Consider the following 12,991-nt stretch of genomic DNA (forward strand, 5'->3'; position numbering starts at 1 on the left):
CAAGGGCTCTATATACTGCAAGGATATTTACGTGTTTTTCATAGTTAATATTTGTATTTCCAACTTAATAGCAACATTTAACACTTATAGCTCTAGGCCAATATCAGATATTTGTCTCAATGTGCTCAAATTAAAAATATGTAGCGGTAATTTTTGTTTTTAGGTTATAATATTATGCAGAAAATCATTTTTTGCCTCTCCTGTAAAATTGTAGTTTAATGAGATATGAGGTTTTCACACTAAGCCATCGATGAGGTATTAGAGGCGATAAAGCGAACAAAGAACAACAAGGCAACAGGTCCTGACCAAATACCTGTAGACATCATACGGTTAATAGAAGAACAGCAAATTGGAATATTGGTCGACTTATTTAATACAATATACAGTACAGGAATCATTCCCAGAGATTGGCTGCTGTCAACGTTCATAACACTGCCAAAAAAACCAAATGCAAAAGAATGCCAAGACCACCGGATAATAAGTTTAAAGAGTCATACACTCAAAATATTTTTAAAAATTATATACCGGAGAATGCATAGCAAACTTGAACAGGATATAAGCGACACGCAATTTGGATTTATAAATGCAATGGGAACGAGGGAAGCCCTGTTCGCTGTAAATGTACTTGTGCAAAGGTGCATGGATGTTAATCAGCCAGTATATATGTGTTTCTTGGATTACAACAAAGCCTTCGATAAGGTTAGACATAACCGCCTTATCGAATTACTTGAAAATAAAAACTTAGTTATGAGGGACATCAGGATCATTAGTGCTATCTATTATAATCATATCGCTGTGGTAAAAGAGAACAACGCCTTTTCAAATGAAATACAGATTTAGAGAGGCGTCAGACAGGGCTGTGTCCTGTCTAATACTTTGTTCAATTTGTATTCAGAGGAAATAATCCAGGAAGCACTAGAAGACCTAACCACGGGAATAAAAGTAAATGGCCGACCAATCAATAATATACGGTTTGCCGACGACACTATTTTATTAGCCGAATGTCTTGAGGATTTACAACAAATGTTTGACAGAGTGGTAGAAGTCAGCCAAGAAAACGGACTGTCCCTAAACACAAAAAAGACACAATTTATGGTAGTCACAAAGGCTCAACAGCGCCAAGAAAGCATAACAATACATGGAGAACAAATTAAAAAGGTTGAAAAATATAAATATTTGGGTACAATAATTAATGAAACTAATGAGTACACAGAAGAGATTAAAGCAAGAATGGGACAGGCAAGAAATGCTTTCAACAAACTGAAAACAGTACTCTGTAGCAGGGACATTACAATTTCTTTAAAGATAAGACTTCTGAGATGCTACGTTTTCTCCGTATTATTCTATGGGTTGGAGGCTTGGACATTAAAGAAGGATGTTTCGGACAGATTAGAAGCCTTCGAGTTATGGGCATACAGAAGAATATTAAGAATAAGTTGGGTGGATAGTCACGAATATCGAGGTGTTGAGAAGAATGGGAAAAGATAAAGAGGTTTTAAATACAATTAAAGTCAGAAAACTGCATTATCTGGGACATGTTATGAGGGGCGAGCATTAAAACTTGTTACAATTAATAATACAAGGAAGAATACAGGGTAGAAGGAGTCGCGGAAGAAGACGCATCTCCTGGTTAAACAATTTGAGAGCTTGGTTTAATTGCACTTCTGCTGATCTCTTTAGAGCAGCGGTATCGAAAGTGCGAATTGCCGTGATGGTTGCCAACCTTCTTAGAGGAGATGGCACATCAAGAAGAAGCGGCAATTATATGACGAATTGAGTCGGAACCTGCCGGGTCGAAGGAACTCTGTATTGAAAAGATGCTTCGCCGGTAACTGTAACCGCCGTGAGCTGTTGCTGCCATCTCAGATCCGGAGTTGTTGTACGGGCTGTGTGTCAATGTTTTAATTGTGAGAATACGTGTGATTATACCAGATTGAGGTATAATCAGGGACTACGAATCTGACAAACATTTTTGTAATATCTTTTTGGGTTTGGAAAACCAAAAAGTTTGGAAGTTAAAGTCGAAACGTAAATAAATTTAGTTTCCAACTTAAATTGTGGCTTATCTCCCCAGTAAAATAGTAAATCTTCTTGAGACCCCAAAATTGACATTCTAGATTTTTAGAGGTTCAGTGGCATTTTAGACTCTGACAACTCAACTACAAGAAACATGAGTTTATATATTTCGTTAAAATGACTAATTGCTCTAGTTTCGATGTTACACTGGTTAGACTTTCTTAATATAAATAACAAGGAAAGATTTGTAAAAAGATTTCAGAAAATAGTACCTAATAACTTTCTTCACAGTTTTCGCTTTTGATAACATACTGGTACAACAGACAATAGTAAGTATGTATATAGATATAATAGTAGTATCATAAAATAGCTTAGGTACCATAGATTTCTGTATATTCTAATATAAAATGCATTTAATATAATATATAGACACCTGAGAATAAACAAAAATGGCTAACGTTTATCAAATGTTGTACAAAAATAATATACATATTTTATAATAATAACTCTACAACTACTTTATTTCACGAATTTGCATCTGTCTTGGATTATCGCTATACTTTGTTTCACGTTAAGAGCAGAACGTTGTGCTTATGGAGATAGTGTTGCCAAACCTCTTGGGCACGGGTGGCTACTCGACTGCCGATATACAATTCATTACATGGGGTCATTTCCGCAATGTTCTATTTTTAACGTGAAACGCTCTATAGGCACTCTACAGCCAATGGCCCACTGTACTATATGGTGTAAGAAGTGTAAAAGTAAATTGCTCCAGTAATAAAAATATATAGAAAAAGTCATTTCTAAATAGAATTTAAAAAATCATTTTGTTACAGTATTAATAAGAAGTTATTTACAGTAAATCCTTTTGATGTAATTTATGAGCAATGCCCTTTAGGCGGAAATGTTTGTTTGCCTAGTAGTTCTACCCTTTTTGGTCTATTTAACAAGGTTATGAAAAGATCGAGTTTTTTTTAAACATATTTTGCATTTTATATTTACCTGCTAAATCTTTGTTACAACCAGATTAGTTATTACCTAGAGTTTAATGTGGTTCTAATCAGTAATCTCTGAAAGATTAACATTCGTGTAGATATTTATTGAATCCCTCATACCATGTACTTGGGTTTTGACCATTCTGAGAAACTGATGTAGCGATTATTCCAAACCGGTTGCGAATTAATGGTACCCTAATAAATTCGTCATAACAGTACTTGTGATTTAAAAGGGTTTGTTTGTGTATTTGTATAAATTTAAGTCAGTTTTGAAACACAGAAAAAGTGTAAATAGTGAAGTAGAGGTCGCACAATATAAACCTAGAGTACACACACTAAGATTAAAGATATTCTTGAGGGTTTGAAATTCGAGCCATTATAAATATAAAATCCGCGAAAAGAAAGAAATGTTTCTTCCAGAAATACATTCAGAAATATGCAGTGTAAGTCTCTGGAGACTTCAAACAGATCAAGTTTTTGTTTCAGAGTTGGGACTGCATAGCTACACTGATGAAGCATAAGATGCAGAAATAGCTATCTGTAGATGGTGGTCCAACTCTGAATCAAATTATAACAAAACTGCCTTTCTTCTTTACTCAGATTTTTGAGTACTCGAAACTGTCTTTCGGCACTTTTTCCTAGACGAAAAGGGAGTAGATACGTGACCGTTGTTCTTTCCACTTTCTTCTATATTAGTCGTCTCCGTGCTTATAAAGCCGGAGATTTAGGATGTAACCAGAAAGCAGTTTCTTTCGACGAAAAGTCTTGGATTTAAAATATTGTTTATTGTTTTATTTTAATTGTTTTATTACAGTAAACTTTGTATCTGAGGTTGTATCTTTAGAGTGAACATATATTTAAATATTATCTAAACCCATTCTATAAACAAAACAACATATAGAAAAGGCACTTAACAGACTAAAATACTTCCCTTTTTAGACCGTCATGATTTCTTTCGTAGTACAGAAGTACTTTCACCAGCGCATCGAACACACGCCTTCCCATCAGACTTCCCACAACTACCGACGCATGTTAGGAAATGTTTGCCGAAATTATATAAAATAGAGATCAAATTAAGACACAACTCGTTCAAGCTGGAGGACTGATCTGGCAAGAACTCAACGGGCTACCAACCTGGCCAACCGGGCTTGAACGTATTGAGTTTAAGCCAAACCGGAGTCTGTGGTGATCTGAAAACTAAACTGGTTTGACTCGCAGAAGTGATCTAGCAAGAATCGGACTTGAACGTATCGAGTTGAAGCCAAATCGTAAAGCGGTTCAGATTTGATGAATCGTTGGCGGCCCCGTTACTCACCGAACCGTGAATTGAACGGTGTGAATGTACTAACATAGCGCCGTATTTTTTCATGTGTACTAAATAATATTTATTTTTATTTACAGATAGCCGCCTGGGGACCTCATTTAAACCTACGCGGAGGATTAAATATTATTTTCCGTCGACCGTCCATTTATAATCAATTTTAACACCCTCAAAATCATTGATTAATGACCCCTATTAATGAATGATTTTCTATTAATGAACGATTTCATTATAGGCAACACAACAAACATTGCTTGCATAAATTAATTAAACGCTCTGTGATTGGCAGTGACCTGTAGTGTAGGCAACCAAACATATACCTACTTATATTCCCACTAAAAAATTTAAAATCAAGTAGCCGCTGTTAGTACTTGTATGTCATTATTTACTTTATTGTTTGAAAAATCAAAAGATGGATATATCTTTATTTCTGAAAAGTACGGTCGACGGAAAAGTTTTGTAACGAACTCGTGAATTGAAATGGCGATTAACAACCTCGAACGTTAAAATATCTCAATAATTGTTAATCGCCCTTATTAATACACTTGTTGGTTAAATAACTATTTGCTATTTTTATTTTAGTTTGTGGGTCATAAGAATATATACTTTTATTTAAATTAAACCATCGAAAGGTGCCATTGAGTTTATATAGTTAAATAACATTGAAGTTAAAATAATTGGCATGAAAAGCTATGTTTATAGTTTATTATACAAAATATTTAAGACAAGGTTTACATATATATTGGGTAACAAAAAACATTGTTAAAAATATTCGTACCTAATGTAAATACAGTATTAGAAATTTGAAACATCAAGCAAAGATATAATATATTATTATAACAAAGAATGCATTTTATCAAAAGTGAAAGGCATAAATTTTTGTTAGGTACAGAAAAAGTTTGTTGTTTTTGTAGTTTGTGCAAACATTTTAATATACATTACTGTATTCCGAAGACAGTATGGAAGTGATATAAGTTAAGGCGTTTTTGGCAAATATGTCTATAATGTTCTAGTATTCTAGTCTATTCTTAAGTAGGTATAGAAAAAAACAAGTTTTTAAATAAAACGAAAACTCACTTTCCAATATAGGTGCAAATTAAAAATAAACGCAAAGATTCTTAAAAAAAAATAAATTGAAAAATTATTAAAAAAATTATTATGTTCTATAAATTCTCTTCTCCCAGACAAAAATAATACGTTTTTTTCCAATTATATCATACCCTAAAATTTAAACGAACAAAAATTTATGCGCTTTTTACATAAGAACAATATGAAAGAAGTTAAATATTTTATATTATTTAATTTTAAAGGACGGTTTAAAAACGGTTCCATGACATCTCGTAAGGCGACAGTCCGTGACCCCACACATGGTAACGGACAATTCGTAACAGCGACATTTCGTCACGGCGACAGTTCGTAACTATACATATTCGTAACGGTATAATTCATATCGGCAACATTTAATTTTTTTTAGTAAACTTAGTATGACTGAATTTATACAAAAATGCATTTTGCATACAATCCTACACTTAAAGTAAAATGTTACATTTTTTAAGCTCACTTCTTTTTAAAAATATTTAACACATATTTTTGCATATAGTTTTGTTAATGACAACTAAAGAATTAAAAAAATATATTTTTATCACTTTAAAGTAGTAAAACTAAATCTTAAAAATAATAAAACAAATAAAAACAGTTTAATAATAATGTATTCACTATAATAATCTATACAATTTGCATAACTAGATTGTATTCATTTTAAGACGAAATTTAAAAAAATATATTTCTCCACGAAATATGAAGTATGTTAAAAATGTTTATCCTGATGCTGGCTTGACAAATTAATAAACGTAATATCAATAATTGTAACTCTAATAAAAGTTAGATTCCACGTTAACAAAAATCAACAGAATAATTCAATTTTGAGTAACGAATTGTCGCCGTTACGAATTTGTGGGGTTACGAACTGTGGCGTTACGGGATGTCTTGTCACGTCAAAAACATATCCATTCATATTTTATGTGCTTATAAAACGTCTAATTAATGTAATATGTATTTCGAAAAATGTTTCAAATAAGATCAACATTTCAATAGTTTTAAAAAGACAAACAAAACTAACATACCTTACTGCCTACAATATCGAGTGTTGTATAAAACAGCAATTTACACATTTATATTATATAATTATAATAACGTAGTATGGCTGACTACATAGTGTGTATTTGCTACGAACAGCTTGGTATATCTTTTTATAAATGACTTGTGCGTCACGAGTTTGTTTAAAAGTTTAGTTTTAGTCTTTCTTCTCGCCGTACAGCTTCTTGGAATTCTCCACGAACTCCATTAGGTCACGAGACATGGCGTATGGACGGGCCATGCCGTCATTCAAGAGGCTGTCTTCACAGAAGCAGAGGAAGATTGTGTCGATTGTCGTCTGAAATAAAATTAAGCAAACAGTTAATTAGGTATCACATTCCGATGATGAAATGTTAAAGAACGCAAATAAACGAAATATTTAAACCCTCTAAACTAGTGTGTAGACATAACTTAATTTTCTCGTATGTATTAGTTGACAGCTTTGGAGAGACTGAAAAAAAGACCACATCTTTTCGGTTAACCTTATAGTCTAAGAGCTAGTGAACCCTCCGACTAACGGTCGTCCTGTAAGGCTAGAAATTTTTCTAGTGATAATTCATAGCACACCAAGGCTAAAAACCATGACCTGGCAGGCCTCAGTGGTGCACGTGTATCTACCAGGTGAATCGAAAAGTGCAAATTTAGGGGGTAAAATAAACTTTCTCCTGTAAGGTTTAAATTTAAGTATGTGTTTGAGTAAGTCATTCAGAAGAAATGTGTACAATGACAGGCGATTCTGAAGAGCATAAGACCTTGCCAGGCGAGGGGAAAGATTAGGGGTTTTTCCTAAAATTATTCTTTTTGCATCGAATAAAGTTTTTTTAGGTTTTTTGAATCATTTCAAACAGAAAACGTCTTTAGTGATTTTTCTCTTAAGTTAATAGTTTTTGTTATATAAGCGATTGAAAATTTTGAAAATTGCGAAATCGGCCATTTTTAACCCTAAATCGGACATTTATCTAAAAATTTCAATGTTGCCAAGATACGTAGATATTCTTTAAACATTGATTGATGAAATCCCGAAGAGTTTTTTGCAATAAAATATCGAAAACCCCTTTGTTTTTTTAATTGCTAATCAAGCAGGTGCGACACTGTAGCGTAAGTGAGGACGTTTGAATTTGCATAAATTCATTATCTCGAGAATGGGCAAATTTCAAGAGAAATCCTCAGATAGGTCGATTTTTATTTTTAAATTATTACTTTTTGGCATATATATAATACTAGTGACGTCATCCATCTGAGCGTGATGACGTAATCGATGATTTTTTTAAATGAGAGTAGGGGTTGTGTGATAACTCATTTGAAAGGTTATCGAATTTTCTATTCACTAATATAAACATTAACATAATTATTTATACAGGGTGTACAAAAAATTTTTTTTATTAAATTAACTTTGATTAAATTTGACAAATAGAAGAAAAAATTTTTTTGTACACCCTGTATAAATAATTATGTTAATGTTTATATTACTGAATAGAAAATTAAATAACCTTTCAAATGAGCTATCACACAACCCCTATTCTTATTTAAAAAAAATCATCGATTACGTCATCATGCCCAGATGGATGACGTCACTAGTATTATATATATGCCAAAATATCCTAATTCAAAAATAAAAATCGACCTGTCTGAGGATTTCTCTTGAAATTTGCCCATTCTCGAGATAATGAATTTATGCAAACTCAAACGTCCTCACTTATACTACAGTGTCGCACACGCTTGATTAGCAATTAAAAAACAAAGGGGTTTTCGATATTTTATTGCAAAAAACTCTTCGGGATTTCATCAATCAATGTTTAAAGAATATCTACGTACCTTGGAAACATTGAAATTTTTAGATAAATGTCCGATTTAGGGTTAAAAATGGCCGATTTCTCAATTTTCAAAATTTTCAATCGCTCATATAACAAAAACTATTAACTTAAGAGAAAAATCACTAGACGTTTTCTGTTTGAAATGATTCAAAAAACCTAAAAAAGATTGTTCGATGCAAAAAGAATAATTTTAGGAAAAACCCCTAACCTTTCCCCCCACCTGGCAAGGTCTTATGCTCTTCAGAATCGCCTGTCATTGTACACATTTCTTCTAAATGACTTAGACCGTCCGCACATGGTGCGACGCTCGAACTACTTGACTCGATTCCAGTCATGTAGGTCTCTCCCCGCCAGTAAAGTTTCTTCGTTGTGGCATTGAGCTCCGTACACGGAGCGTTTAGAATTGCAAATCTCCTCGTCTTGTACGGCTCTCGTCGCTTGCGATCCGTAGTGCACGAGAAAGTTCGAGTGAGACGCACGTTTTTAGTCATAATAGGTAGTTTATTTTATTTGTTTCCTTCGTTTTTGTTGTTTTTTGAGCTGAATGAAATTTTACATTTATTTAAAAATCGGTGCATGTTATGTTCGTTGATTGTAATACTATTATTAGCTTTGTGGAAATATATATATTGTTTTTAATGTAAAATTCTGAAAACATTGAACTTCTGTTTCTAGGTGTTTAATATAAAATTCGTTGGGGAACTAGAATAATACCCTCAATTGTATAATGCTTATTGTATACAAATTATACTAAAAATGTAACAATACCGTACTTTTTACAGATCGAAATAGTCGTTTTGGTTAATATATAAAAAATGCGTTCTTTCTGGTTGGAAGATATGAGCAAACTGAATCGACAAGTGTACGGAGAGCAATCGCTTGTGCCGCAGGGTTCGTACAAGACGAGCAAGACGCGCGAACTTATAGACGTGTCTTCGATCGACCCATGTGCGGACGGCCTTACTCAAACACATACTTAAATTTAAACCTTACAGGAGAAAGTTTATTTTACCCCCTAAATTTGCACTTTTCGATTCACCTGGTAGATACACGTGCACCGCTGAGGCCTGCCAGGTCATGGTTTTTAGCCTTGTTGTGCTATGAATTATCACTAGAAAAATTTTTAGCCTTACAGGACGACCGTTAGTCGGAGGGTTCACTAGCTCTTAGACTATTACTTGAATTTCTACAAATGTTTCAAAATCGAAATTATCTAAATCGTTTCAGTTATTGTGAAGCTGTTATAAAAAACATATAAAAAATAAAATGACATTGGAAGGGTCAGCGGGAAGAATGATGAATGTCTATCTGCAAACATTTTCGGTAAAATGAGAAACAAAGTTACATATTCATTGTTTTCTCCCTTGCGTCCAATATTGTGACGTGATTTTAAGACGCTGATCATCTTTATTTCCTCTTGGCCATTCACAAGTTGATAGTACTGTTTCTAAGTTAACAGATTGCACAGAAATCGCAAAATTATCAAAAATGTACATTCATCGTTTTCCCTCTGACCCTTCATTAATTAAACGTCATTATTTAATAAAAAATCAATGGGAAACCCCAATAGTTGGCTGTATACCATAGTTTAAAAAAACTCATACAGAAGTAAAAACTTGTTGTATCCTGGTATAAAATGGTTTATTAAAAAACTTCATAAAAAGTCGTGCAAAACGTTTTCGTTCTAATTCAGAACATCTTCAGTGCCTAGAATGAAGTATTTCCACGTTAGTTGAAGGCAAAAAAGTTAAAATTGTGACTGTTAACCTTCGGATGACCAAGCGGGGGAAATTGTGACCCCAGCGTATGTTTTTCTTTGATAAATTCAAAAGTATTTTTGATTTTTAACTCATTATTTTTTTATTTGACTTCAATATCATTCTAGATATCCTCTTATTTTGAAATAAAAAAAATTCGCTATATTTTACGAATAAAAAATATATTCTGAAGTTGATGTTTAGCAAAATACCGTCTACAATGTGTAATTCCAAGTAGTTTTACGCTAATGACGTCGACTTTGCAAAGTAACGAGACACTTACGCAAGATACACACTACACATGACACTAATACTCATGTTGTGACTGGCTGAACGACATAAGTCCATGCCATAAAAAAAAATTAAAAAAAAAGCTTTATTTTTTTGTTAAATGTCATTTTTGACATTTTTGACCTGGGGTCATTCCCCCCCTTGGTCATCCGTGTAACAAAAAAAGGTTGGTCATCGGAAGGTTAAATAGAAAAAACATGGGGAGAATACTTACATTCTGCTGAGTAGTTGAAACTAGCACACCAATTAGAGTGGTAACATTCTTTACATAATAGATTTAAATAAAATATGGTAAATACCAGTCGATGTTAAAGGATTAAATTAGTATATGCTTAAAGGGCAACATGCTTCCCTGCTCGAAAAACTATGTACTAGCCAGTTCAATGGGCACAGACCAACTGATAAAATAGGAAATGTACTTTCAATATGACATGACAAATAGTGACATGACAAGATAAGACAAAGTCAATTTTTGGTTAAGAACTTCAAAAAGTGTAGTTTTAAGTTCGGATTTGAATTAAAATGTAATGGTTGTTATTGGGACCGTGCAAGTTCGGCATATACTTGGGACATATAATGAGGGGACAAAAGTACCAGCTACTACAATTAATTATTCAGGGAAAAATAATAGGTAAAAGATCCATTGGCAGAAGAAAACATTCATGGTTGAAGAATTTAAGAGATTGGTACAAGTGCAGCAGCTGCCAATTATTTAGATCTACGGTATCAAAAATACGCATAGCCTTGATGATAGCCAAACTTCGGAACGAGGACGGCACCTGAAGAAGAAGAAGAAGTTCGGCAAAGCGACCCCTATTTCTACGCTCTGCAACTTTATTCGCACTTTTAATTATATTGTCCAATTAGGTATATTAGTCCTGGTTACTGGATAATTGTCAAGGCCATAGCCCAAAAAAAAATAATAAGAAGAAAAAATAAGATTTAGGTTATGTTATCAAAACGTGAACAATTGTATGTAGTAAATAAAATTAGTTATTAAAATGCAGTACTGCAAGCAAAATACAATTAATTAAATTTACCTTTATATAATAATTGCATATCATATCAATATTGTGGAGCAATATATAATTTTTCTGCTTCAATGACAGAAGGTATAAAACATACGTCAATTTGACAATTTCAATTGACAATATGAATTATTTAAGATAGTTGCAATATTTCTCCGCGACTCGCGCACGGTCGTTTCTCGTTTCCGTTCCAAGTACTTGCACACCGCGAATAGTCTGTTCGCTAAACTCAGACACAACTGGCTAGTGATTTTAGTAGGTAATTTTTTTGTTTTTGGCCAATTTTCCCAAAATTGGCAAAATTACTAACTATTTACTAGGTTATTAACTATTTAGTAATTATTTTGTTGCCAATTTTACTAAATTGGCAAAATTATTTACTAAAATCACTTGGCAGTTGTGTCTGACTTTAGCGAACCGACTATAATAACTGTTTGAAAATGTAATTAAAATTGTATAAAAATTAGAATCTATTTTAAAGTCTAAATTATCAACTCTCTATTCCAAAAAATCTTTTGAATTGTAGGATTTAGGTATAATCCATGGTTAAAAGTGTGACGTCATTGGTTGTAAAAATGATAAGGTGACAGTTTAATTTAGTATAATAAAATGAGATATATACTACATAGTAAACAATTAATAACCTGACGTGGAAGGATTGGATGGTAAATAAAGCAAAGTTCTAATTTTATATGTTTTAAAAATATATACTATTATATAAGATGAGGAGTGTTTAGATTTAGCTGCATCCTGTTGTAATAATAAACTCTGTTAAGATTGGATAGGAGTTGTGGAGAAGTTAAAGTAACTAAAATAAAATAAAGATCCGGAAGTGAATGATAATGTTAAAGAAATAATGTTTAAATAATAAAATGAATAAATTATGTAATGGAATTAATAACGAAAAGGGGAAATGAAATATGTGGCAGCAAAATCTAATTAAAATTTATGTTGTTTTCGATGAAATAAAATAATTCTAGGAAATATAACATGATAGTCTTCCAAACGAAGTGGTTATTGTATGAGTGAATAATGGAAAGAAAGCTAACTAATATAGGTCTAAGTGTGTGTTAATGTCAATATGTAATGGAGAATCTAAATTTACCAAATATCTGAGATAGCGAACTATGAGTTTTTTGTAATTGGTAGTGGAGTGGACAGACTGAAACAAGTGTGATATATTTTGAGTGCAACCGTTAATGAACTTACCGTGACAGAGATGACCAAAAGAATTAAGACTCATGTAAGAAAGAACGAATATGAAATTCATTACTCAGCTATCTCAATTTAATGTCATATTTGTTCTTTCTTACATCAGTCTTAATTCTTTTGGTCATCTCTGTCACGTAAGTTCATTAACGGTTGCACTCAAAATATATCACACTTGTTTCAGTCTGTCCACTCCACTACCAATTACAAAAAACTCATAGTTCGCTATCTCAGATATTTAGTAAATTTAGATTCTCCATTACATATGTACATTAACACACACTTAGACCTATATTAGTTAGCTTTCTTTCCATTATTCACTCATACAATAACCACTTCGTTTGGAAGCCTATCATGTTATATTTCCTAGAATTATTTTATTTCACCGAAAACAACATAAATTTCAATTAGATTTTGCTGCCAC

General features: G+C 32.7%; 1 protein-coding gene across 1 annotated transcript in view; it reads right to left on the reverse strand.

Annotated features, from left to right (window-relative positions):
- Positions 1-5,022: 5,022 nt before the first annotated feature.
- The window catches only part of LOC126891865 (choline transporter-like protein 1), a 224,822-nt gene continuing 216,853 nt past the window's right edge, over positions 5,023-12,991 (reverse strand). The window contains exon 13 of the mRNA XM_050661191.1: positions 5,023-6,766. Coding sequence (XP_050517148.1) covers positions 6,626-6,766 — 141 coding nt within the window. The 3' untranslated portion in view covers positions 5,023-6,625. The remainder of the gene's footprint in view (positions 6,767-12,991) is intronic.

The sequence above is a fragment of the Diabrotica virgifera genome, chromosome 9 (assembly GCF_917563875.1).
Source record: "Diabrotica virgifera virgifera chromosome 9, PGI_DIABVI_V3a".
Lineage (NCBI taxonomy): Eukaryota > Metazoa > Arthropoda > Insecta > Coleoptera > Chrysomelidae > Diabrotica > Diabrotica virgifera.